The 25,809-nt window shown below is 49.0% G+C and overlaps 1 protein-coding gene across 4 annotated transcripts in view; it reads right to left on the bottom strand.

Moving 5' to 3' along the window:
- Positions 1-25,809, bottom strand: part of ERI3 (ERI1 exoribonuclease family member 3) — a 136,113-nt gene that overhangs the window by 65,078 nt on the left and 45,226 nt on the right. For 3 of the 4 annotated variants that reach the window (XM_052800424.1, XM_052800425.1, XM_052800422.1), the window contains one exon: positions 17,550-17,622. In XM_052800424.1, the coding sequence (XP_052656384.1) occupies positions 17,550-17,622 (73 nt within the window). Of the gene's footprint in view, positions 1-3,135; positions 4,545-17,549; positions 17,623-25,809 lie in introns of those variants that run through there. The other variant, XM_052800423.1, reaches the window with a different exon arrangement.

Genomic DNA, 25,809 nt, shown 5'->3' on the forward strand with positions numbered 1-25,809 from the left:
ATGCTGCTGAGCATTTGGAGCCCACAATGATGAGCCACGCTGATGACCTGTGTTGGCTATGCTGATGGGTGAGAGAGAACCTTACCACAAGGCCACCGCAACCTCTCCTCTGCCCTGTCTGCACTGCAATCCTCCCAGCAGCTTGGCCACGTCAAGGAAAAATCAGACTCAGACAAAAGATTGGCAGAAGCTCATCTGCAGGCGCTGGGCTCCACCGCACGACGATGACAGCAGATGAAGCTATGAGCGGACTATTCCCTTCCATGGCTTGATTCTGGCTTCTGTTGTTTAATGCTGGTTTTGGTGTGAGACACTGAGCGGTGGTATCAGCATCCCTGTGTGGTGCTGTCTACTTTCCCAAATAATCATGGCTGGAGAAAAATTTGCTCTCTTTTGGAAATATCCCAAACCAGAACTAGCAGAAAAATGGTGTTTACCTTGACAACAGCCACTATTTTTGTATAGGGGCTACATACACAATGCCCACTGAGAGGGGTGGAGTGCTGCGGAGCACTGGTGATTTGTATATCATCAGTGAAATATGGTGAATCTCAAATGCTTTAATTTTTGAGATGGGGAGAAAAACTGAACAGCACCTCAGGCAGAGGCTCCCAAGAGCCAGTCGTTCTGACTCTTGTGGCTGAGTGACCCTCTTGTGCAGCCAGCCCACGAGGATGCTGCATGGATTTAATGCCTGCAAAGCGATTTGAAAGCGAAAAGCCTCACAAACAAGCCTTGTGGCTGAAGTCCAGGAGCAGGAGAGATGAGACCTAATTTCTGTTCCAATCTCTGATGTGGATTCACAGGAAAATCTTCCAACCACCCAGTGCCTCAATATCCCCACAATAATATCTATTGACATTATGAGCCTAAATTCATTCATGTCTTTAAAGAGCTTGCCTGAAGACCAAAGGACCATCACTACGCAAAACATGAGCTGTGTACGGCACAGGGTCAGAAGGCATTTAAAAAAGCAGCCACCCAGTGCAAAACACAAGGGAAAAAATTTGAGCAGGAAACAAGACTTGTCTTCTTCAGCTGTAAAGGAGTGCCAGCTAGCAGCAGAGCTCCAAAGACATACATTGTAGCACCGAAAAGTGTTTCTACAAAGGGAACCAAGAAAAAAATGTGATAAACAGGCTCAAATCTTACAGTTGGATTTCTAGAGCAATAAGCGCAGAAACTGAGCCCAAAGAAAAGATCTGTATTAGCAACCAAATCCAATCATTCTGATCATAAAGAAGAGACATCCGGACTGCTGCAGAACTATTTCCAGAGAGAAGTTTGTCTCCCCATCCCTTTCACACCCTGCAGTGGCTCAATGGAAGAATATTTAAGAAGTTGCAAGTTTGGTCATAATGTGTAAAAAGCCCCTGAAACGCGACATCATTTACTCTTCTGTGGTATTGCTCAGCAGAGCTAATAAATCTTGCATGAGCAGAGCTGATTCTAATTTTCTAATATGAAAAGGCATTTGGATTGAGAGAGAGGGGAAGATAAAAGTGATTGAATCTCCAATAGCCCAGCGTCAGTGACAAGAAACATCCTGCTACGGACCCCAAGGAAGAATGGCTCCCCCTCCTCCCCGAACCACAGGCACACTCACCCGCTCGCACATCCAATTCTCCCTGCTTTCTGCTCGCCACGTCTCAGTCTCCCCTATTGACAGGACGTGGTTTTAAACACAGTTACACAAGTTATCATTTCTGCCTTTTGATCAATCTGAATTTTCAGGACAATTACCCTCTTAATCAATGATTGCTATCAGCAGCCCCTTGGATTCTTCACCAAGGCAATCGTGCCGCCGGGGCAGACGGCGTGTGCATATGCAATGAAGCTGCGGGGAGGCGCAAGTCCATCTTCCCCTGACGTAGTCATCGGCTGAAAGGGTGGAGAGCTGTGAAGGCCACTTCAAGGAACACCTGACGTAAAAAATAAGCGGAGGGAATTAAAAGGGACATTGTGTGAGGTATCTGTGGCACAGCTGGGCTGGGGGGACCAGGGACCTGCTGAAAAGATCATCGAGTTGAAAAACAAGCCAACTAACCCAACAGATTTACCATCCACTGAAACCATATATTTAAGAGCTATCTATAGCCAGCACTAACTGCTCCTAATGAGGCTAATAAAGTCCATTTCCAATTAGAGACTGAAACTATTAGATGAAGGAAAGGCAGAGAGGCAGCTTTTAACAACCTCTAAAGATGTGGGGTTTGGATTTGGGGTTTTCTGTATTTTTTTTCCATCAGAAATGATTTAATATTACCAAAATGCCCCTAGCATTTACGCACACAAAGCAAGCCTCCAGCCGCTCTTCCCTGGCAGGAGTACGTGTTTCAGTAATTGATGTTTGCACAGAACCTCAGCTCTTGGAGGACACGGCTCCTCCGAGGCATCTCTCACCACCACAGAAACACGGCCCCAGATATCTAGACGCCACAAGAAACCCCAAAGCAGCCAAAGCCCGACTGCAGGGGCCGCGAGTTGGCTGGGGGATGAGGCTTAGCATCCCTGCTCTTGCAAGAGCACCGCCAGGCCGTTGGCAGGTTCAGGCTGCTTGGCTTGTGTTTTCGGCGCTCCAGACGAGGAGGGCAAAGGAGTATAACCGCTCCCACTCGCACATCGCTCTGCGCTGCTCCCTCGACTACCTTATGGGTTTCCCCCCGGGCACGGGACTCCTTGACACATCATTATGTCCGAAAAATAGCTCGGCCAGACCCAGGCACCGTTGTGTCTTTCCGAACAGCTCCAGCAGGTAGAGAGGCTGCATCTTCTCCCAGGCTTCAAAAGCACCCCGCACCTCTCGGGCGCTGTGTCGGCAGGAGGGAGCTTTGGGACCTGGATGGCAGCAGGGAAATGCTGCCGGAATGCAGCTGAGCTTCCGCAGGGGAAGGCACCGTGGTGGCTTCACCATCTTGACCACCAGATCGGGCTGGCAGTAAGCAGCAGAGGCAGCGCCAGGTGAGGCTGGCAGGCCAGCTGCCTTCGCAGGCTGCTGGCTGGAGGAGCTCTCTGAAAGGCACAGTATTTCACTAGCTATTTTACATGGAGAATTGCCGATCAAAGATATCCCCACTGTGTACTCCAGAGCAATAAAAATAAAAAAAACCCACAAGAAGAATTCTTTAGGCGGGTAATGGGCATTTTATTCCTTTTTATGACACTAAACATAGGCAGCTGGCATAATTACACCACAATAAAGGCATAATGTGCACCTAGCAGAACAAACTCATACTTTTGATAATTAGGCAGAGCAAACACAGTCTGGGATTCAGTCACACGGCTTCACTGTCTCCTGGATCTGCCGGAGCCCCCGTCCCTGCAGCACGTCGGCCCCATTCCCACAGCTGGATTTATCCGGGCCCTATGGGGAAGGCTGAGCAAGCAGAGCATCACCAGAGCTCTCCTGCACCAAGAGGAATGGCCACGCAGCTCCACTGTTTAGAGCAGACCAAGGGCAGAACGCAAGGCAGGGAGGTGCAGGATGGGTCCACGTGCAGCTCCTGAGACGCAGCTGGAGATGGTGCGCTGCAGAGCACTGACAAAGGATGTCAGTCACCTCCCGATCAGCACCAGGGATGGATCCGGGAGCCGCAAGGGCACGTGTGAACTCTGCAACTTGAGCTTAAAGACTGACTCCACAGACAAGACTGCAGCAGAACCAACTCCATGTGGCTAAATCATACATGGTGCAATGGCAAAGGGAGACTCAAAACACAGGAGAGATGCAGAGCTCTTTTGGGTTTGGCAGCTCCGCTGAGGCCAGCTCCAGGAACTGGAAGGGCTGAGCAGAGGCATGGGGACACCCCTCCACAGCAAGGACCTTGGCCAAATGCAGTCGGTGGGACAACGTCCAGAGGGAAGTTGGTCCCTTTGCCAAGAGGCAAGGACAGAAGGGAGTGTTCCAGGGAGGCTGAAAGACCCTCATCTACAGAAAGGGCCAGCTTGCACATGCTGGAGGCTAGCAATTCGCTCTTTGAAGGCCTTGTGCTCCCATTAGTCTTGGTGGCCCTGCTAACCTGCAGACCTGCCTCCTCCAAAACACACCGGCAGGCAGCAACCGCGCTCCTCTGGCAGCTGCAGACATCCACGCAGGACAGCTCCTCCCCGAGCGAGCGGCACAGCCAAGGCGGAGATCCTAAATGATCTCTAAAATATTAATACCATCAATCAGAGCCAAGCTGACAGAGGTTACAACACTGGGAGAGCACAGAGAGCAGGCTTTCCTGAAGTTGGCGCAAGACCGTACACTAAATATCCAGAGTTTGTTTAAAAATGCATCTGCAGGATGCATGCAGGAGCAGTGCTGGCAGAACGGCACGCTGAGGTTTCATCTCCACGTCACTGAAACCCGCTGGGGATGCCAACCACTGCATGCAGGAGAGAGACCACCTCAGCCACGCTCCATCCTAGGTGGCTTAATGGAAGTTGGTGGCTTTAAGGTATATTGAGTGCAGTGCAGAAATGCTAGAGTATCTTGGCTCAAAGAAAGGTGAGGGAGGTGGAGCTGATCCGTCAGCCATGAGTGAGACCTGTATATTCATCTGTGGATAGGATGCCCAAGAAAACATCAAACAACATCATTATGAGCTTTTTCAACACGAGATTCAACATGAGGAAGGGAAGATGCATGTTGTCAGCAAATATAAGCATCTTGCCTCTGCACCTACTGGCACCCAGAAGGGCACTGCTGAGAACTGGATGGGTACTGAGCAAGCTTGGGAAGGCTACAGTGCAGCAAGCCACACCATGACTTCAGGATGGCCCATTTGCTCAGGAGCTTTGATGCCCCATAGAGCCGGCAGCAACATTCATATCAGAACACCCAAGGAGGTGGTCCCAGTCTGTGCCCAGGCATCTGGGAAAACCAGCCGCTGTGAGATAGCCCCTGGTTGGGCTCATGCTTCGGAGTGATCAGAGCGTCCCTCCCCAGCAGGCCACAAAATATGAGAAGTTTATGCCTAGACGAGGGCAAAAGATGGGCTGTTTCCTAAACAAAAGCAGATCGTATCTGCAGACTTTCCAGCCAGTTCTTAGCAAGCCACTGTGATAGATCCAATCCACAGGCTGCAGGCAAAGAGCTCAAGCAAGGAAACCTGCAAGTGGAGAGAGCAAAAGCCAGGATGGAGCCAGAAGTGCTGTGCCAGCATGGGGAAAGGGCAGCAGGAGACTTTTAATCCCAACTCTGAAATCAACTTGCTTAGTAGCCTTAAGGTTCTGAAGGATTTAATTAATTAATTAAATGAGTGTGAAGCACTGTAAGTTATTAATATACAAATTCCACTACTGTATCTCCTATCTCCCAGTTCAGCATCTCTTGCCGCTTTACATCGAGCCCATGACAAGCAAAAGCCAAGCCACGGTATGCCTCTGTGCAATGGGGCAGAGGCTGCACACCCACACTTTCCCAGCCAAGACAGCAGTAGCAAAGTCCCATTCCTTTCAGCAGGATGGTGCATCACGCTTAGCACAGGGCACCAGGAACACCTCATACCAAAAAAGCTCTTTCCACTTACTGGCAAGCCGATTGCTACCATAAACCAGCCTGCTGCTGTTGGTGGAGATGTCAGGCCGCCACTCTCCCTCTTCTAGCCATGCTGGCTTGGTAGGACAACGAGGACTAAACCAGTTGATGTTTTAATCCCCAAGGCTAGAAAATCTGATTAACCCCTCATCCCTCTGCAGAGAACTACACAGGTCCATTTTCATGCTCTTAGGTGGAGCTCCCATCTTTTAAATGCAGAGAAAAGAGGACACAGCTCCTTTCCCAGGAACTAGGCAGCTGTGCGGGTACCCACATAAAGCTCCAGCAGAAGGGCTGGGATGCAGGGATGCTCTGCCCCTCGCCTGACCCACAGGACTCTGGGAAAGGCCATCTTTCACACATTGTGCCTTCGCCTCCTAGCTCCTCCTGGCCTGAAATGCAGCACACGTTGCAGGATTATTGTAAAACATGCCCTGCCTCTAATCCCTTCTCCTCATGCCTTGCTCTGGTATTGACTGCGGGGAGCTGTGTCAGGCCCGGGGTCAGGCTTGCCTCTCGCAATACGAGGGCACACAGAAGGCTCCAGCCTCTCCAGCTGACCGCAGTACACATGAGATGTGGGAAAACACAGGCTGCCCCGCACCTTCACATAAGCAGGCACATGAGATTGGAGGCCTCCAGCTTCTGCCAACAGTGCCGGTGCGCCGCAGGCACAGCCACAGTCCTGTGTGCAGGTGAAACACCAGACCTGTGCCGGACAGACACCTGCTCACTGGGAGATCGAGGGCCTAACTCTGACCATCCTTATCACTTCCCTGGTTTGCTCCTGGGCTGCCATGCAAAGGGCACATTACACGGCAAGTCTGGATGCAAGCATGTGGCACATCAGGCGTGCTCCGGTCACACTGTACACACCGTTACCCCCAGCTACAGAGAGCATCCAGCTGACAGGTCCCAGTCACACCATGACCAGCCCCGCAGCAACTCCCTGCCTCTCCAGACTCCACTGTGGAGACCATCAGGCCACTTCAGCTTGCATAACCTTGACATTGCAGAAAGATTTCTTATCAAAAGCACAAGTTGCTTAGGTATCATTGTGGGTTATTTTGCTTGCTTTCAAATGCTCTTTCCAAAACTTTGCCTTTGGCACCTAGAGCACACTGCCCCATAAACAGGCAGGACCAGGAAAGCCAGCGTGGCTCCCTCCTCAACCTGCAAGCAGCAACCAGACTCACGGTGTAAAGGCCTGAGCAGTATGTTTAACCTCAGCAGCAGTGCACGCACAGCCAGATGGGAACCAGGAGGCTTCTCAGTGCAGGGGACAGATGTTCAAATCCCCCAGCAAGGGGAGCGCAGGCATAGTGAGGTGCAGCCAAGCAATATGGCACTCAGCAGGAAGAGCAGCATGCAAGGTCTGAGCAGCTGCCTCTCCGCCTTTTGCCTGCAGGCTACGGTGATGTGCACGTAGAAGAACCACAAACGCCAACCTGCCCCCAACCACTTGCATAGACAAGGATGCTTTCGGTAGAGCAACCGTTGCAGTGCACTCGGCAAACTGCTGCTTAAAATTTCATCTAGAAGGCAAAGCTTTTGCACTGGTTAAAAAAAGTACAAAAGCAACAAATACTCCTCTCTGCTTTGTCCAGTACCTGCAGGCTACATGAGGCCAAGATAATTGTGTTCTTCAGTTTCTCTTGAATAACTACCTTCCTGCCTTATCCCTACCATGTGTCACACCAGGAAGCCCCAGTCCTTGCTGGAGCTTGAAGGCTTTGCCAAATAATAAAGGCTGCCTTGGGATTTTCCTCGTACAAACATACTGATCAGGGCACATGGCATCGGGAGAGGAGTGGAGACAATACATGGCACCCAGGGCAACCACCCCTTCTTTCCCTGCTCAGGTACTCCGAGTTTCAGCAACGTGTCCCAAGGAAAGCAGACAGCCTGTGTCCAAGTGTAAGGGCACAGAAGTGTCACAGCAAACAGGGCAGGAAGGCACAAGTGATGACCCATACCGTCTGCTTCAAGGCAGGACCATCTCCACCCAAACCATCCCCACTATATTCTTCTAAACTCCAAAAATCTCAAGAGCTAAAGGTCCTGCATCCCTGTTCTCACCCACAGAGACTGTTTATTGATCTCCTCGCAGCAGGTAAGGACATGACTAAGAGCTGTGTCCACTGCAGCCACCCAGAATAAACTTTTCCCCTCCTCTGAGTACTTTAATTCCTACAAAAATGGTTTCTGCTTAGTCTTCTGTAAGCTGAGCATCCCAGATCCCTCAAACTTCCCCTGGAGGTCACGTCTTCCAGCCCTCTGATTCTTCTCATGTTCTCTTCTGGGCTTTCTCCACCTGTGCCAGGTCCTCGCCGAGGGCAGTATGCAAAACTGCTTTGTCCCAAAGGCTAAAACTAGGCTCCAAAACACCTTGCCTAGGAAAAGAGGTGAGATTTTAACATGCGCCTAGCACAACTTTAATGTGTCTTAGCAAAAGAGAGTGTAGGAGAACCCCGATGGTAAAGAAGTTAATTGGTGTGTGAGATGCTGTGAGATGAACACATGCTAAAGCACATGCAGGATAGCTACAGGAAGGAGGGAAAAGCTTCTTGTGAATAGGACAGACATACTGACATGTCCCCTTTGCACTGGAGTATCTCTAAATGGCTTCCATGTAATAGGACCTTGTCAGCGGCTGTCTTCACCCACCCAGCAGAGTCTGAACAGCAGTGAGAGAGGAACTGGCTGCCTGTGCCCAGCCTACAACCTTCTGCTTGGCATGAGTTTGGCAGCAAGAAGAGTGCTCTTTCACACACTTGTGGATTTTATGGCCAGAAGTAATTACTAACCTAATCCGCTATTTTGCAAGCCAGGAAACTTAGCTAGTTTCTGGTGAACCAAGACCAAAAACTTACATTAACCCTCTGAGGATCACATCTTTCCCGTCTGCTCCCAGAACAGTTCGTACAGACACATGCTCCACAGAAAATTGCTCCTGTCTTTTAGGATGCAATAAAAAAAACACCAACAAAAGCCAAAGGAGGGGGAAACACACAAAACCATTTGATCTAGGTGAAGATGGACACTGGTTTTTTCTGCCCTCCTGGGATGGGCATGTATATTACTGCTCAAGTCATCCAAAACCAGTGAAGCCTCCAGGCTGCATCTAGAGCCCCTCTCAGCTGTAGCAAGACCAGCTCCTGAGACTGCAAGAAAAGGAAATGAAATGCGAGGCTGGGATCATTACTTTGAAACTATAAGCTCGTGCCACTGAGCCAAAGCCTGTTATATCGACATGGGTTTGTGTCACCCCAGCAGCAGAGATCATTCTCCATCTCCGCTTGCTCAGCTCCCCTCCTCCCGGGACAGCTGCTGGCACAGTATTCCGCAATGCTCTGCGAAGTCTAGCTACAGAAAAACTCCCAACGCCTTGCCTAACAGGTTAAAGTTATAGGGCTGAGCTACTGCAGAGCAAAAAGTACCCTGCTGACTGCTCCACTGTGCTTGTGCTTTGCCGGCAGCTTCCAAAGTGCCACTTGCAGAGGAGCAAATAGCAAAAACCGCAAGTTTCCTTCCCTGGGGCAGACAGCCCAGAGGGGGGTGTTGTTTCTTAAAGCCTCCAGTATTCAAAAGGCACTAAATTTGCACCTAGCTGCCACATAGCATGCTCCTACTCTGTGTCTCCAGGCACCAGCCTGGGCAGCAGCTCTGAGGGAGGGAGACAACCCTGCCTGCCAGTGACTCCTGGGCTGAGGAGGCAGAGGGCAGATGCCTGAACAACAACTACTGGCCACGCAGCCCACACGCCATGCCTCCGCTTCCTTTATTCTATGCAAAAGTGGATACCAAAAGCAACCCTGACGGTTACTCTGCATTACGTGAGCACCGTACCTTAGCACGTATTGCAAACCCACCACGTCAACATCCCCTCCATCCATCTGGTTATAACTTCTAGGGAAACGGAAGCAAAGAAGTCTGATGCATCAACCCATCCTGTATCCCCTTCTAATGAGTCCAGGAGGAGGAAAGGGAAAAGACTGCCAAGAACTTGCAGACTCTCACCCTCTCTTCCCAGCACAACCCCCGCTTATTGGTTTTCCTTGGAAATGTGTTTTTGCTCAGCACTCCTTGTTAAATAAGAAACAGAGGACAGGTCCCTCTGCAGCGGGACAGAGAGGGCTGCTCCTTTAAGGCCTCTCCTGGATGCCCTTTCCCTTTGAGATGACTATCCTCGACTCCCTCCCCGTCTCCCTCCCTTTGATTTAAGAGTTCCTCTCCTGGCCCTGACAGTAAGGTATTTCTGTCCCACAGATTATAACTCACTCTGGGCTATTATTCAACTCCCAAGCCCTGGCCCTGCTGCATTTAGTCCAAACATAATATCCTTCATGCATATATTATCTGTCTCCCTATTATCTGGAATCATTTCGGAATTAAATTTCAGTCCTGCAATATTGGCTTGAAGAGCGGCTCGCTTTATGGGCTAGTCAAAGGTTAGAATACCAATCAAAATAACACTGCCGATGCAGAGAGACATTTTAATATTCCAAAACCCGGTAATTGTAAAAGGACATAATATTTTTTCCCTGATTACCCCAAAGGCAACACATGTTAACAAGGCGAGGGAGAGAGTGAAAGAAATTTCAGAGTTCAGACAGCTGCACGACAGATTTAAAGGAGAAGTCGTGGACGGCTGCTACGCTCCAGCCCTCGAAGCAGGAGAGCTCTCCTGCCCGCGCTGGCAGCACCACGCTCCCCGGGATGCCGTCCTCTCCGTCCCCAGCCTCGTGGCGTCCGTGCCGCCCACGCTCCCCTAAGTCAGGAGCCTTCGAGGGTGCTCTCACCGCAAGGCAACGGAACAGCCAGAGCTACGCCAAGACGGACAGTCGAAGATTATCACGGCAGGAGAAACCGCCGTGATCGGCTGGCCTGACCTGCATAGGCCACGAGGCTGCCCCAAATTAATTCCTGTTTGAACCAGAGCTGATCTTTTTAGGAAAAAACCTTCCCTCCTGAGCTGGAGAATCCACCACAGCCCTCGGTAAGTTGTTCCAACGGTTAATTACCCTCACTGTAGAAATCTGCACCTGAATTACCTCGCTTTGGCTTCCAGGCACTGGAACTGCTTATGCTTTTGTCTGCTAGACTGGAGGAACCTCTCGCCACATTTCAGCTCTCCCTTTAGATACTTAGGGACTACAGCCAAGTCTCCCTTTCCCTTCTCTCTGTACCCTAAATGGCTCTCAGGGGCTTTACAGCATGGTGAGTGTTTCTGTGGGTCTTGGCAGTTCTCATCCAGCCTTCAAGTTTCCAGAATCCCTTCTGATGCAGAGATGCTGGAGAGGGACCCAGCATCCCACACTGATCAAATCAGTCCCAAAGAAAGAGATGATCCAGCTCCTCTACTCCTACTCACCACTGCCTGTTTATAAATCCAACAGCAGCCGCCTCCTAGATTCAGTATCTGCACACTTTATCGAAAATGATTTTTATGTTTTCTTTCAGGGCATTGATAAAAGTGTTAAATACAAGAGGTCTGAGAAATAGATCCCTGTGGGACCCCACTAGGAAGACATGCACTCCATGATGATTACCCATTTACAATTAAATGCTAGGAGCTGTCAGTTTGCTCGTTCTTAATCAATGTAATGTGTGCCATGTTGATTTTGTATCACTCTTGTTTCTTAATCAAAATGTCATAAGGTACCAAGTCAAATGCCTTCCAGAAGTATATTACATTGACATGGTTACCTTTATCAACCAAACATGTAGTCCGATAAAAAAAATATCAAGTTAGTTTGAAAAAGATCTAGTTTCCATAAATCCACATTGATTGGCATTATATTACCCTCTTTTCATTCTTTATTAATCAACTATGATATCTGGCTTTTCATTACTTTGCCCAGAATTAATGTCAAGCTGATAGGGCTATAATTACTTCATCGGTCATCCCATTTGCCCTTCTAAATTACTGGTACAACATTAGCTTTCTTCCAGTCCTCTAGAACTTCCCCCATGTTCAAAGACTTATTAACAGGCCAGGGCTTCTCAGCCAGCTCTTTAAAAGTCCTGTAAACCAGCTATGCAAAATGCCAATCGAAAGCTACCACTTAACTTTATCAGAAAATCATGTTGTAACAGCAAACCTCTTGCTCAGCAATATGGCATCCTCTGCCTTTCTCTAAATACAGAGCAAAGTATTTATTAAACACAGTCATTTTGCTGTTTTAAGCAATTCTTCCATTTCCTTCCAACTATGAACCAATGCCATTGCACAGGCACTTTTCTTTCCTATTCTCCATGGAAAAGACACTCTTACTCCCCTTAACCCTGGAGTCACGCTTCTCCTTTAATTTCCATTTACAACCTCTCCCATCCCTGCCTTCTGAGAGAGACTTTCTAAAGCCAAGAGCTCTACAGCTAGGGATGAGGAGCCCAGGAAAGCACAGCTTCCACTGAAGAAAGGTCTGACAGAGTCTCAGAGCACTCACCCATGCTGCAAACCAGCAAACCATGGAGCATCGTGGGCATATGAGCAGCTCTTCGCAGTTAACTGGCAACATCTACTCATGTGCTTGATGCTTTGGCTGTGAAGCACTCTGCCTGAGGATCCCTGCCCATGATTTCTAACCTAACTAGGCATTTTATATTCCCTGTAAGCAGTAACCCAATAAACAGGCAATAGATAACAATCACAGTAAGTCCTCAAGAAGTTAAACCTCACAAAAGCAACTTCCAGGCATATGGGCCACAAAATAAACCATTTCTCACTTGCACCCATTTCAATGTTCTCTGTCCAAAGCACTCAAAACACTTCAGCACCAAGTGCCTGAGAAGCACTGAGCTCCTCCTCCCACCCTGAAGGCAGCAGGAATTGTTAATTCAGAGGAGAGACAAAAAGCTGTTAGCAAATCTTTGTTTGTTTAGGATGTGTTTATTTCTAGTTGCCAAATATTAACAAAAACATCCTATTACATGCTTCCTCTGTCAGATTTCACAATGTGAGTAGGTGACCTTAAAACATTTGTGCATGTGTATTAACAGTTTGCTTCCAACTACAAGTATCTACAGATAAATAAAGGCTGGGCCTGGAAAAGGCCAGCTCTGCACACAGCCATGGCACCCCCAGAATGGTCACGCTGTGCTCCCCAAGGCTCCATCAACTCTGTTTTGTGATACCCAGAGAAGGAAAGCTGCATTCATCCACACACATCATTCAACCCTTGCCTTTCATAAAAACTCTCCTGGACTTCAGGAGGATGTCAAACTAGGACCAGTTTTCTGTCACTTCTAAAGCAGCCATTATTATTGTATCTAAAGACATGCTGCGCTCTGCGAACAGAAATCAAAGATGGTCAAACATGCTAGAATAGCTGTCCCGAGAAAGAGGTAGCTCTGTGATGGATATGAAGATTGTCTTTTTTTAAAAATAAATACAATATCGTTTGAAAAACAAGGAACAAACCAAACCCTTAGTGGTTACATAAAACACTCCTCTGGTATCTTTTAACTGCATATCATCCAGAGAAGAAATGGAAGATCAGGATAGTGTATACAGCGTTAAAAATAGTTTCCACAACCCAGTTCTAGAGTCAGAGAGCCCGCAAGTGCCTTTGTGCCGGCCCTCTGACAAGTTATGCTGCTCTGGAAGAGAGACAACTGAGCAAGAGTATGGCAGAGGTCTCAAGTCAAGAATAACACAAGGGAGAAGAACTGGAAACACTTACTTGCTCTTTCACACAATGCGAGACCTAGGCTCAAGAAAATGATCTGACAGGAGGTTTAAAAGAAACAAAAGAACCTCCACCTTCACACAACATATGAACAAACAGAATATAATTAATACATAATTAAATAGTAAAACTCATTGCTGCAGGATGCTCTAGAAACCAAAAGCATGAGCAGATTTAGAGAAGGGCGTACAAGTTCCTGGTAGACAGATGTAGTAAAACCAGTGGGTGCTAGACACAGTGGTCCAGGGGCAGCTGCCAGCTCACAGTCCTTGAAGAGGAAATTGGTGGGAACCAGAGAAAGCTGACTCAAACCATGCTCTCCTCGTTACACCTGCAAGCATCAGCTACTGGCCTCTGGCACTCAGAGGATCTGGGTTAGACTTTTGGTCTGGCCATTTTGACACCTTCATCACCCCTCTGATGTTTTTCTTGCACAAGCTAATTGTAAGAAAATCTAGCTTCACCACCCTTCTTCCACCTCCTCCCTCCACCAAACCACTCTCCCCTCTGTGACGTGCTCCCAAACCCAGCGGTGCTGGCACTCCTGCTGCCTGCCGGGTTTCCCATTCCCAGGCTCCCGGCCACCCTGTGATTGCAGGCACCACATCCTCAGCCTAACACAGCGCTGGTTCCATTCCCGCAGGGTGAGGATCTGTCACAGGACCAACGATGCTGCTAACTCACGTGGGACCTGGAACAATAAACCACAGAGGCTCCTGGAAGAGCAAAGGAAGCAGAAACGAGAGCTGATCGTTGTGTTAGAATAAGCACTAATGAATATATCTAGGCTACCTGAGGATACTCTTGGGGCAGCAGCTTGCTCATAGCTTGTTAGCTGCAGCAGCTTTTCTTTTCACATAAATCTTGACCCACAGCCTCCTGCTTTCTGCACATATTTCTCCACTGGTGCCCCTCATTCCTGACATGAAGCACTCTCTGCTATTTACATCCTAAGCATCCAGCTCCAACGATGTAGCTCAGGTTCTGCACCTCAGTCCTAACCCACGGGGCCTCTGTGGATCAACATGACAGGCACATAAGGAGAACTGGCAGATGGGATGGTGGCTCTCTATCGAGATGGTTTAGGGGGATATCTGAAATGTTGCAGCATTCAAAGAAAGCCTCCTCTGCTTTCTGCTACCCTCCCACAAGGCTGAGCTAATCAAAGTGAAGAACATGATAAACTCTCTGCCCCGAGTCAGCTCTACACTGACAGTTCACCAGAAATACAAGATCGCTCAGTGACATTAAAAATGTCAGCAAACACGGATCAGGCTTGACAGAAGGGATGCATTAGCAGGCTGGGGGGGCACAGGGCAAGGTAAAACTTCAGCAAACGCGGTCAAGTGCACAGGCAGCTTTTCTCCTTTTGTCCTCCACAGGAGGTTTTTTCACAGATCCCAAGACATTGTGGCCACCATCACAGCAATCAGGTGTGGAGCTCACCACCACCTGCACAAAGTTTCCTGGGACAACACAAGCGTGGCAGCTAGTGGGGGCTGATTCCCATCTTCAGCTTGCCTGAGAGGCAAGTCTTGGATACTCTGAAAGAGGCCTGGGTGCTCACCTCAACTGGTCCTGCAGCACAGAAGTGACAAGGGAAGGAATTTATTAGAGAATGAATCCTAGAAAAGACCAACTGACCACCTCAGGAAGAGGGACTGCTGAGCTCTGGGGCATCCCGTGCTTTGGCAGAAGCAGCACAGACAAGGACTGTTTCTTCAGATGATACAAATCAGAGACAAAGAGCAGCTGAAGCCGTGTGTGCATGGGCAGAGGGAATTTGGAACATATTTTGTTGCTACTGCACTACACACAGGTACACAAACACGTCTGCCCCATGTACACACCTTTCTGTACGTAATCCCACCCTTTTGCATTGCCTTGTATTTGCAGCAGCAGTTCCCTAACTCAGTAGGATCCTCTTGGTATCACTGCTCACAAGCAGAGACCCAAAGGACAGAGAGCAGATGCAGGTGGGACCATCCTGCAGGAAACTGCTCTGTCACACGTGCCACTTACACTCACATGAACTGTTTTCTCAACATTTGAAACATCCAAGTCTCTGCATTATCCATGACCTAGAAATTAGCAGTTTCACACCATCCCCTCCCCAACACCTTCACTTCACGGATCAGCTCAGAGGCAGACTCAGCCTAGGAGGTATTTCTAACTCAAGAACATACCAGAGGGATAGGAAAAGGGGCCACCTGAGCTATGCAGGGAAGAGCAGAAGGGCTACGTACCTGTCCAACCTTATTTGTCTCATGCTGGGAGCTCACTCAAAAGAGAATGAGGTCCCATTGGGTCCTGCTGCTTGGTCAGAATTATTTGCCTAGGCTGGAAATACTCTCGTGAAAACGCACAGGCAGTTCCCCCACAAGCACCCCCAGAGAGTGAGGCAGTGAGCGGCATGGAAAGATCCTCACCCTGGGGTAAGAGCAAGCCCCAGGGGAGGCAGCTATTGAGGCACAGGACAGGAGAGGCCCTTGCTCTCCTCTTCAAGCTGGGTCACTTCCCAGAGGGGCACAGGGACCCTGGAACAACCCTGTGTCACAGGGCATCAGATATTAGAGAATCAGAAAAACTTCAGATTTTTAAGGGATTAGAGGGTTTCAAGTAAGATGAACATTTCTCACACACATACCCTCCCCGCATGATCTGAAAGAGATTGGAGCCTTACTTTCTGGGTAACACATTTGCAGAGGCAGACAAGAAGACACAGGCTCCAACCCACATGCCCCCATCCTACACACTCAGCCAGCGGCCCCTCCAGAGAGCTGGAAGGGGAGTGCTTTCCTCCTCCTCTTTCTTTTAGCCATGTGCTTGGTACTTCATGGATGCTCACCAGCCCTCAACTTAGTATCATGGTATTTGCTGAATGCCAATACATGAATGCCCATCTTGAAGAACAGCCACTTGCCTGGATGTCCACACTACAATAAATCCCAGCTCCTAACATGCTAAATCCAGGAGCCTTGAACTATGGGAGAGAGCCATAAGTCATTCATCCTGAGGCCCAGAGGAGGAGCACGGCTGGATCAACCTACTTCTTAGCAAACATCATGGAACACAGGGATTTTTTTTTTTTTTAATATTATTATTCTGCAGCCATCAACCTGCTGGTTATATAGCTGCTATCCATTCACCGGAAGTTTAGTGAACTTCAAATGGCGATCATTAATGGTCACTGAACTGCAGAATGCCCCAATGTGCTTTCAGATTTCATTTACCAAGGACCAGCAATCAGCCAAAAGATTTGCTCTGACAGCAGGGAAATACAAGACCCTTTGACAAGTTCAGCCAGGAATGTGCTGCCAGCATCCCTTGTTAAGTTCATGTTCTACCCTATTTGACGGAACAGATCATGCAAATTGTCCTTCTGCGGCCGCTCAGCCTGTCACTCATGCCTCCATTTAAAACAATAAATAAATAAAAGGACAAAAGGAAAGCCCACAAGTACAATGAGCTGTTTACAAGCAAATTCCACTTACCGAGACCCCTAATTATCAGGAAAAGGTGCAGAAACCCAAATGAAACATTAAATTGAATGGGGGAGGGGAATCCTACTCTTCCAAAGGTTTAACCAGGAGGGCCACCCCAGTTTCTCTTGGGCACAGACCCCAGCCTCCCCCCTCCCCCTGCTACTGCTTGTAATCACACTTGTTCTTTTCTTCCCGCTTTGATTTCTGGCTTATGGCATCACTACATTTTTCTGTGTAGATGGAGCACCTGTGCCAGGAGACCCTGTGGATGCACAGCAGGCTGCTCTTTAACCACCCAGAGAAGGCATGGAGCAACACAAGGCACCAGACAGTAAAGTCCAAGGTATTTTGTTTTGCAAAGTGACCACTGGTTTCTTAGGTGGATGTGCTGCTGAGACAGCTCCCCTTCCCCACAGCACAAAGGGAAATACTCATTTTTATTTGGGAATATTTCCACATGTTTATCAACCAGATTTTGATCTGAAGGGAACCGAGCTCCTAGTAGCCTTATACGGCTGCAAAACAAAACAGTCAGCAACACTGGGGCCAACACAACCTTCGCTGAAGAGGGGCCTCACAGTGTCCCACTATTATGCAGAGACACCACACTGTGCCTGCCACAATGGGATTCTCCCCAGCTGCAGAACACATCCCATCAAGTACAGTAAGACTCTATTAGAGGAGATACAATAGGGAGCTGGAGGACTCGCTCAGCCCAGCTTCTGAGAAAATAACTCATTTCAATGCAAAACAGCAGTAGTTATTAGACACCTCCTTAAAGAGGAAAGGAGAAGGACAAGGGGAGGGGGAAGAGAGGGAGACGGGGACTGGCAGTTTGCACAAAAGTACCTTTTTCAGATTAATCCACTGTTTGAAGTAATCAGCAACCGGCAGCCCTAAGTACTGGCATTGTCCTGGTAACCTGTAAGAGAGAAGAGAGAGCAGGTTTGATTCAATCAGTGTCCTGACAACACAAACTCTGTTTTCTTAAGTGCATTTTGTTCTGAGATGGAAGAGACCCTCAAGTCTGCTGTAACATGCTGCACATCAGAAGGACTGTAGCTCTTGGCAAAAAAAATCTCACAAGAGCAGAGCTTGGCTGAAGACTTATATACATCCAGCCTGCTCACAGCTTTCAGACTGAACAGTTTGAACAGGCGCTGCATGCAAGTGCAGCATGCAGCTCTTCTCCCACAGTGGCTAACACATAAACACGACTGGAACATCCAGGCTGTCCTTAGCTAAGTGAATTCATCACAAATCCCTGCAAAACCATCTGGCTCAGGCAGCGGCTTACAGGGCAGACAGAAGGACTGACAATTCACCTGTCATGCCCTGGTGCTTTTCCATTTGGCCTTTATGGTTAAAACACCGAATGAGACAATGAGGGAGGAAAGGAGGCACCAATGCATTCATTTTTGGGTAGTAATGCTGCAGGACCAACTTTTTAGGGCTAAGAAAGCAGAGGCTGTTTTCCAAGCAGGTGCTCTGAAGAAGAGAGCAGTCACGACTCTAAAGATGCAAGGTGCTGCACACTGTCTCACTATGGGTTTGAGCACCAGCAGCCACAGCTGCGAGCACATGTATTTAACCTCTCCCTTCCTACAGCAAGCCGCTAGAATAGGGCTCACAAAACAAAATGGCACCGGTAAGGGAGGTGGACTCCTTGAAGGGACAGCAGGACCCCAGGATTTGGAAAGCTGTTTCTCCCACACTGTGCTGACCCCAGTGTGTTTGCAGGGCAGCTACGATGCGCCCCGCAGCCGGGGAAGACCAAGCTGCAAAGCTGTGCAGCTCCAGCCGAGCCTGTGCAGGGAGATGAGTTATGTGAGTTTTCCCCGGCCGGTTTGATCTGATCAAGAGTAATTGATGGATCTTGTTCATTCACGTACTTCTGAGCACGCCTGGGGCACTGGTCACGGGATCTTTAACTGAAGCAAAGGAACATCCCAAATAAATATGTCAACTAAATAAATGACTAAATTAAAGCCGTTTGTGCATGTTAAAAGCCACAACCCCAGAAATCGGCTTTTGCAAACAGAGGAGGGTAGGGAATCTCACAGCTTCCTCTGGCACTTGGGGGCTGTAGGGGGAGGTTGTAGGGGAGGAGGGAAGAGCTGCAAGTGCCAGCATCAGCTGCTCAAACAGCCCAAGACAGATCATGTCCAGGGCACAGTCTTCTCCCACTCTCCATAAAGGAAAGAGTGAATAATCCAGACCGGACTTCAGATTCAAGGCTGAAATTCAGGAACAATCTCTGGTCAGATGTGGATACAAGCTAGATACACCACCATGAGCTGGGGTGCACCATCAGCACCCCATACAGTACCCAAGTGCTCAGCCCAGCTCCAAACCTTTTGGTGAACAGGGCAGCATCTCTTCAGACCTACATGCAGTTTCCCAATTAAGGAGATGAAGGAGAGACACAGACAATGCACTTGCAGATAACGTTGAGACTCAGAGTAGTGCAGTACCAGAGTGGTTTGGTCTCGGTGCTGCCTCCATTTCTATGGGAAGAAAAGGAAGGAAGCTGGCAAACATATCCAGGGGAATCTCCCAGGAATATGTGGCCAATGGAGCCAGCACACACTGGGCCCCACCAGTGTACTGGCTTTCTGAGCCCTGCTTAGGCTAAGAAAGGAATACACTCCCTGTGCCAAAACCAAATGCCTGGTCCTGAAAAGACGCACATATCATCATTTAGGAGCAATAATTTAAGTCATACAAACACATTTGAATAAGGAGGTCTAGAGGAATTTCTTTGAAAGCAAGAAGCTTGTCAAAAGAACGGGCTTGGAAGCAGCAGGGCTATGGCGATTTGCAGGGTAAGCAATGTGACTTGACAGCATGGTCTCATCTCTGGGCACGGCTCATCTGATGCTAGCACCATCATGCTGAAATAAACCACCTGGAGTCACTCCTCGCAATTGCATAGCCGTCACATAAATAGCAGCCTGGTCCATGCATTTTACAACCATTACACATACGTCCATGACATCCTGTAGTTGAACAGACCCCACCAGCCCCAACCAGCATGCTAAACAAGCTCTTTCTCCAGGAAAGCTGCTTTCTACTCATGCCCAAATCAAAAAAGATCACAAGAAAAGGAACCACCTAAAACAAATGACTGGTCTAAATACAGACACGTGATCAGCTCAACCTCTCTTAGACTGCTCACATTTAGCCAGAGAGGATGATGATAGCAGTTAGCAAAAGGTATGTTACTAAAAGCTGAGTTTCTCCTCCCAGCCCAAGAGGTTTTCATAAATACAGGTCTCAGCCTAGCTCCAGTTAGAGGAATAATTATCAATTCACCTAATGTTTGGATAGGGTCCAGAAGAAGCAAGTACAGCATTGTTCTTGTTAGCCACAGGAATTGACAGCTAACCACGCAGTGCAACGAATGACATCTAAAGCCTTTCCATCCCTGTGGGACCAAAAGGCCCAGCGAACTGGACAGTCTGGTTCTACTTCCACCCTGAGACTGATGGCAGTGTGCCCTGGGCGCTGGACAGTGGGTCTTTAATTGGAGAAAATAAACGCTCCAAATAAATATGTCAACTAAATAAATGACACATTTCTGCAAACAAGTAACAACCCCAGAAACTGCCTGTGAAGCGGTGTGACCTAAGGACATACCCCCTCCCCCTCCGCGCTTGTGCTCCCCTCATTTCACATTAGCACCAGAGAGACTTCACCAAGTTTTTCAAGCACTAGAAGACCTACACTCATGCTATAACCTGGGCGGGCTGTCAGCAACACAGACCAAAGCATCAGTCTACTCCCCGAGCTGGAAGATGCAGGCCTGGCGGCTCCAGGCCAGGAGGGATACAGCCACTCAATGCGCTTGCCTTTAGCGAAGGATTGCCGTATGGGTCTGGTCTAGGCTGGGTACGCAGTGCTCCCAGCACAGGGAACCGAGGGTGCTCACCGCACAGACACCAAGTCCCCAGGTAGCTACGGGAAGGAAAACATGCCTGCAATCCCTGCATCTCTTCCCCAGCTCCAAGCTCGTTACCTGCAGCGGTCCCCCCCACTCCTCAGCCTGGTGATTCAGGCAGGATTTTTTCCAGCATCTTCTCCAGGTTGGAGTGAACAAGGCACATCTGTGGCTTTCCTGGGGAACAGAAGTGCCAGGGCCTCTAAGGAAGTACCTCTATTTACCAGGGCCACCACTCACTTGAGCAGCTCATTTGATAAACGTGCTTTTATGCTCCATACAGCTTCTTGCTCTTGCAAGAGTCAGCCTTGTTCATTGGGGCAGCTTTGCTTGAGCAAAGAGCTAAGGATGTGGCCCTCCCTCAGGTAAGGGAGAAGAGAAATGATGGCACATTTCACTGCATTCAACATCCCATGATCCTTCCAGCTTTTGAACAAAGTCTCGCTGCCTCCCCAAGCACTGAAGCTCTCACTCCTTGGGAATGAAGGTGGCTCTCAAAACCACCCCATCAGCCAAACACCGTGGCTTCAGGTATGACTGCACTTGAGAGAAACTTGAAAATGGCTGTGGGATTTTCCAGCCTCTGATGCAGCTCTGGTAAAGTCTGTCCTCCCAGCAGCAGAGATGGGAGCACACAGCCTCTGCCTTCTTGCAAAATGCAGGTCCCCTTTGGGCAGAAGAGCAATTGACATCAGGTAGCACACTCTCCTCCACCAGCCAAACAAGTCTAAGTCCTCCTTGGACTGTGGTCAGCAGTGGCAGCTCTGCACTATTTTCAGAGAGCTTTCATCACCCCAGGCTCTGATTTCCATCCAGCCCTGCTCCTCCACTCTGCAGGGTAAATGGGGTCTGGAGATGAACGGGATGCAAACAGGAGGCGAAGTGACATGGCTGCATTTCTCCCGTTGAAGCCATCTCTCTCCAAGGCGGCAAGAAGCGCACAGCTTGGCGGTGATAAACGGCCTTGCTTTAGTTATCACTTTCCTTAAGTTAAGGAGAGCAGCCTAGTGATGGATGGGCTGGAATTCGGTTATCAGGGAAGGCTGTCAGCCAGAGTTGCCTATCTCCACACACATTTAGCAGGACGTCATTATGCGATGGCATGGAGTTAAAATATGACCAAGGGTATTGAAAGAAAAAGAACAGGATTAAAAAAAAAAAAAAAAAGGCAAATTGAGCAACAATAAAGGAGCATGAGGCAAGAACGTTATCGTACTAGTGACACCTTTTATCTCGGTCTGGTTAGCTAGAGCAGGGCACAAATTGGTCCTTCCTCCACTATTGTATCCTCTTGTACAAACAGAGGCAGATAAAATGTGTCACCAGTGCGATAGCATATCAATTTAACCCTAATTATCTAGGGGGTCAAACTAAGAAATAGGGGTTTCTCATTTCAACAGGTTCCTCCGTCTCTGCTCAGAGCCACCACATTAATATGGAAGGGGGAGGGGCAGCCGTAATTGATTTCCGTCACTCAGGTGGTCCTGGCGTATAAAAAATTAATGCTTGATTCTCCCAACTAATCAGAGCTGGTTAACGTCCATCTGCTTCTGGGTTCAGGATGTCAGGAGACAAAGAAATTGGGCCACTTTCTACACACTGGGTGTATTGATATTGAACCAGTCAAAAGAACAAGTCCCTCTATGGAAAGATAAAGGGACATTAAATCTTGGTTTTTATAGACCTGATCTCAGCCTTCCAAAAAATCCACGCCCTGGAGACCTTGCATTGTAAGAGATGCAGAATGTTTTAATTGTGTCCAGGCCAACCCCACTGCACCGGGCTGCAAAGGAAAGGGCAGGCAGGCTCCTGCCCTGGATATCCTTTGTTGAAGGAGGGCTGGGAAGTCTGAAGAAAGCTGCTTGGATGCTGCAGCACACAACAGCAACAAGGTGATAGCCTTAGATAGAGGAGCTGTCAAACCCATCTCAGCCTTGCACCCTAGTTCAAAGCAAGGCTGGTCAAGGCGTCGCTCTGGACCATGCGGCGCAGAGGTGCTGCTCTGTTTTGATGTAGGGTGGGATGTCTGGCAGGCCAAGTGGAAAGCTTGGGTGCCCTCTCCTAACAGAGAAAGCTAGTGAGGGAATAATATCCTGTGCTAAGGCACCTGAGACGTTTTAGCAGAGAAACAGCACCATGACAGGCAAAGCCACCTCTGTCTGCACTGAACCTCACATGAGCTGGAGCCAAGCTAGGAATTTAAAGCAGTTTAGGTAAACCACATCCTCCCAAAGAGACAGCCTTAGGTTAATCCAAACTTGGTTAAAACAGTAAGTCCCAGCCAGGAGGGTTCAATGGCCTGGGGATGCAAAGGGGTGACACTCTTGCTCTAGAGCACGGAGGCTGCAGGAGCACCCCACAGAGGGGCAGAAAGCCTGGCTGGGCTTTGTCAAAACCACCATGCTGGGCCAGGAGGGCTCTGACAGCGTGATGCCACAGCACCTGCACATGAGCGGAGCGCCTCGGGCCCACAGCACAGCCAAAGCCACTCTGCAGCCTGTGGAAATTGAAGCATGCTGACACACATGTCCAAAAAACGCCTAAACCCCAAACTCCCCCATCCCAATAATTCAAATTAGACAGGAGCAGCTTTCCTGCGTAATCCAAGGCTTTGACAGGGAGACATCTCCTCCCCAGTGCTGGAGTCGCTACGCCACTCAGTGCAAAGAGGCAAGAGCTGAGCCAGGCTCCCCTCATGCTTCTGTCCAAAATGAAGGATGGAGGGATGAACACCTGAACACCCTGCCAGACCTCTGGCACCCCACTCATATGCTCCTCAGCCCCACACACCTGCCAAGGGGCTGGAGGAGCCCACCTGCCCTTGCTTCCCACCAGACGAGCCCTTGCCAGGTGACTGCACCCCAGTCTCACCAAGCACACCCAGGGTGCCATCCCTCCGCGCCCCGTCAGTGCAGGACAAACCACCCCAGTATGGCTGTACTTAAAATTCACAAGCAGTAGCTGTGGAAAGACAATACATCTGGAGAGGGTCTGAAAAGCTCTAGGCTTTCACAGAAACCCTGAGACAGGTCCCATCTCCCTCCCTCTTTGCTTTCCTTCCACCCCCTCAGTTCTCTCAACCACCCCCAAACTTGTCACAGTGCAACAAGCCTACGAGCCGCACATCAGCTTTAAGTATCAGCGTGCATGAAGCAGGGACATGAGAGCAGGGAAGAGGGAACAGACAGAGCAAGCCTCCATCGCCTGTCAGGAAACACTAATGAATTTCAACACCAGCAGCCATTGCCTCAGACGGGCTGGCGAGAGGAGGAGACGGAGTTACAGCGAGGAGCCTTTGCAGGAGCAGCTTGCCTTTTTTCAAAGCTCCCTCTGTTAATAAATGTCATTGCCAAGCGGGCTGCAGCAGTCCTCGAGCCAGGATGGGGTGGGTCGGGGGAGAGACAGGCGACTGACAGCGCTCAGGATGCCTGGGCAGTGCAGCATTTTCTTCTGCTCCATCCCCAGACAGGAGCCAGGAAAAGGAAGCAGACGGGACATCGCCATTGGCATGAAGTTGTCTTCCATTAAGGTCCCAGTAACCAAATAACAACCTCCACAAGGAGCCACGAGTGCAACGCCAACACCCCCCAGTCCTGTTCACTGGGATGGATGGAAGCTGTACAGGGAACGGTCCTGGGAATGGGCAGAGGGATGCAAAGACATCCAGACACACTCCCTGTGTTCCCGGCAGCAGCAAAGGGTTACAGAGCAGCCTGTCCCTTCGCTAACACAAACGCATTCCTGAGGCAGCGCAGGAAGAAACATCCAGCACAGGGCACCGCATGGCAACTGCACCGATGCACAACATGAAGGTCAATGCAAGTCTTCTTTACAAATGTCAACCTGTCATCTCTGGATATTAATGAGGGCTGACCAGCAGCTAAAATGCATCCATGCTCCATTAGTAATAAGAGAGACATGATGCAGGAGAAGAGCACATACCACGGCATGTGGAGGCACCAGTGGGTCTGCAGGGCCCGGGGAGGTGTGGTGATGCACAAGATAACTAGGGCCACTCCAGCTGCCCAGGAAGGCAAGCAGTCACCACACAAACCCCTTCACTGGAGTGTGTGTTATCTTTTTCCATCAATCTTTAATTGGATTAGTGTAATGAGGCCAAAAAACCCAGGCTAAGCAGTGAGGCTAATACCTGGCACTTTCAGACCTTCCTTTCTTTTTCTGTGATGCCATTCTGGACAGCGCTGCTTTCTCTCTCTACCAGGCATATTCCTGCCTAGGAAGCTTAAAAGGCAAGCTGCAAGCCTTAACACTTGGGACTCACAGCAGCACTGGCTGAAATGCCTGAACACCCATCACCTGTCATATGCTAACAGCCAGATCCCTCTTTAAATTTCTGCTGGGTACTAAGAAATTTGGGAGAGCCTCAACACCCATGCTTTCCAAGCAGCTAGCCTGCACATGAAAAAGGCTGTTAGCCCAGACTGCAACCAGAAAAACGTATACACTAGGAAAATAACTCTGCTACAAAAAGCACACAGGGCAAGTGGCTCATCGTGACTCACTCGTCCTGCAAAGCACTGCGTGCCTTCCACTGCCATCAACCTTAATGAAACATGAAGGCATTTAACACCATGTGAGATCTGGTCCTTTTATGGGTATCTGTCTGTGCGTCAGCTAGATGTTGGCAGAGATGCTATCTCAACATTAAAAGCAAGGCTGTAACACAGCAGGTATTCAGCCTCCAACAGAAGATGTTCATCAACAATTGCACACACATGATGCTACAATAAATCTATGTGCTACCGCTTAACAGCTTCTCTTAAAAAGATTCATAGCTCTATTTACTGGGCCTGATTCTGCTGCTATGCATGTGGGAGTAAACCTGGAGTAACTCTACCTGGAGTTAGTAAATAGCCAGTGAGAGCAGGATCAGAATTGAGCCTTTTGATTTTTAAATAACTACTTAATTACCATGCAGGAAACCAGAGCTCGCTGGCTCCACGGTTCAGCTGAGGTTAGGAGTGCAGCAGGCAGAAGCTTTGCACTCCTCCATATCGAGTTCTGCAGATTGGTGAAGGGGTAGAGCAAATGCTCTCACCAGCCCTTCCAGACAGGGAGGATGACTGGGTGGACTTCCCTTTGACATCAGAAATGCATAACACTGCTCCCAAGGAAAGAGAAACTGGAAAGTCTCCAATGCGGAGGTCA

Source organism: Harpia harpyja, chromosome 11 (genome assembly GCF_026419915.1).
Source record: "Harpia harpyja isolate bHarHar1 chromosome 11, bHarHar1 primary haplotype, whole genome shotgun sequence".
NCBI classification, from domain to species: domain Eukaryota; kingdom Metazoa; phylum Chordata; class Aves; order Accipitriformes; family Accipitridae; genus Harpia; species Harpia harpyja.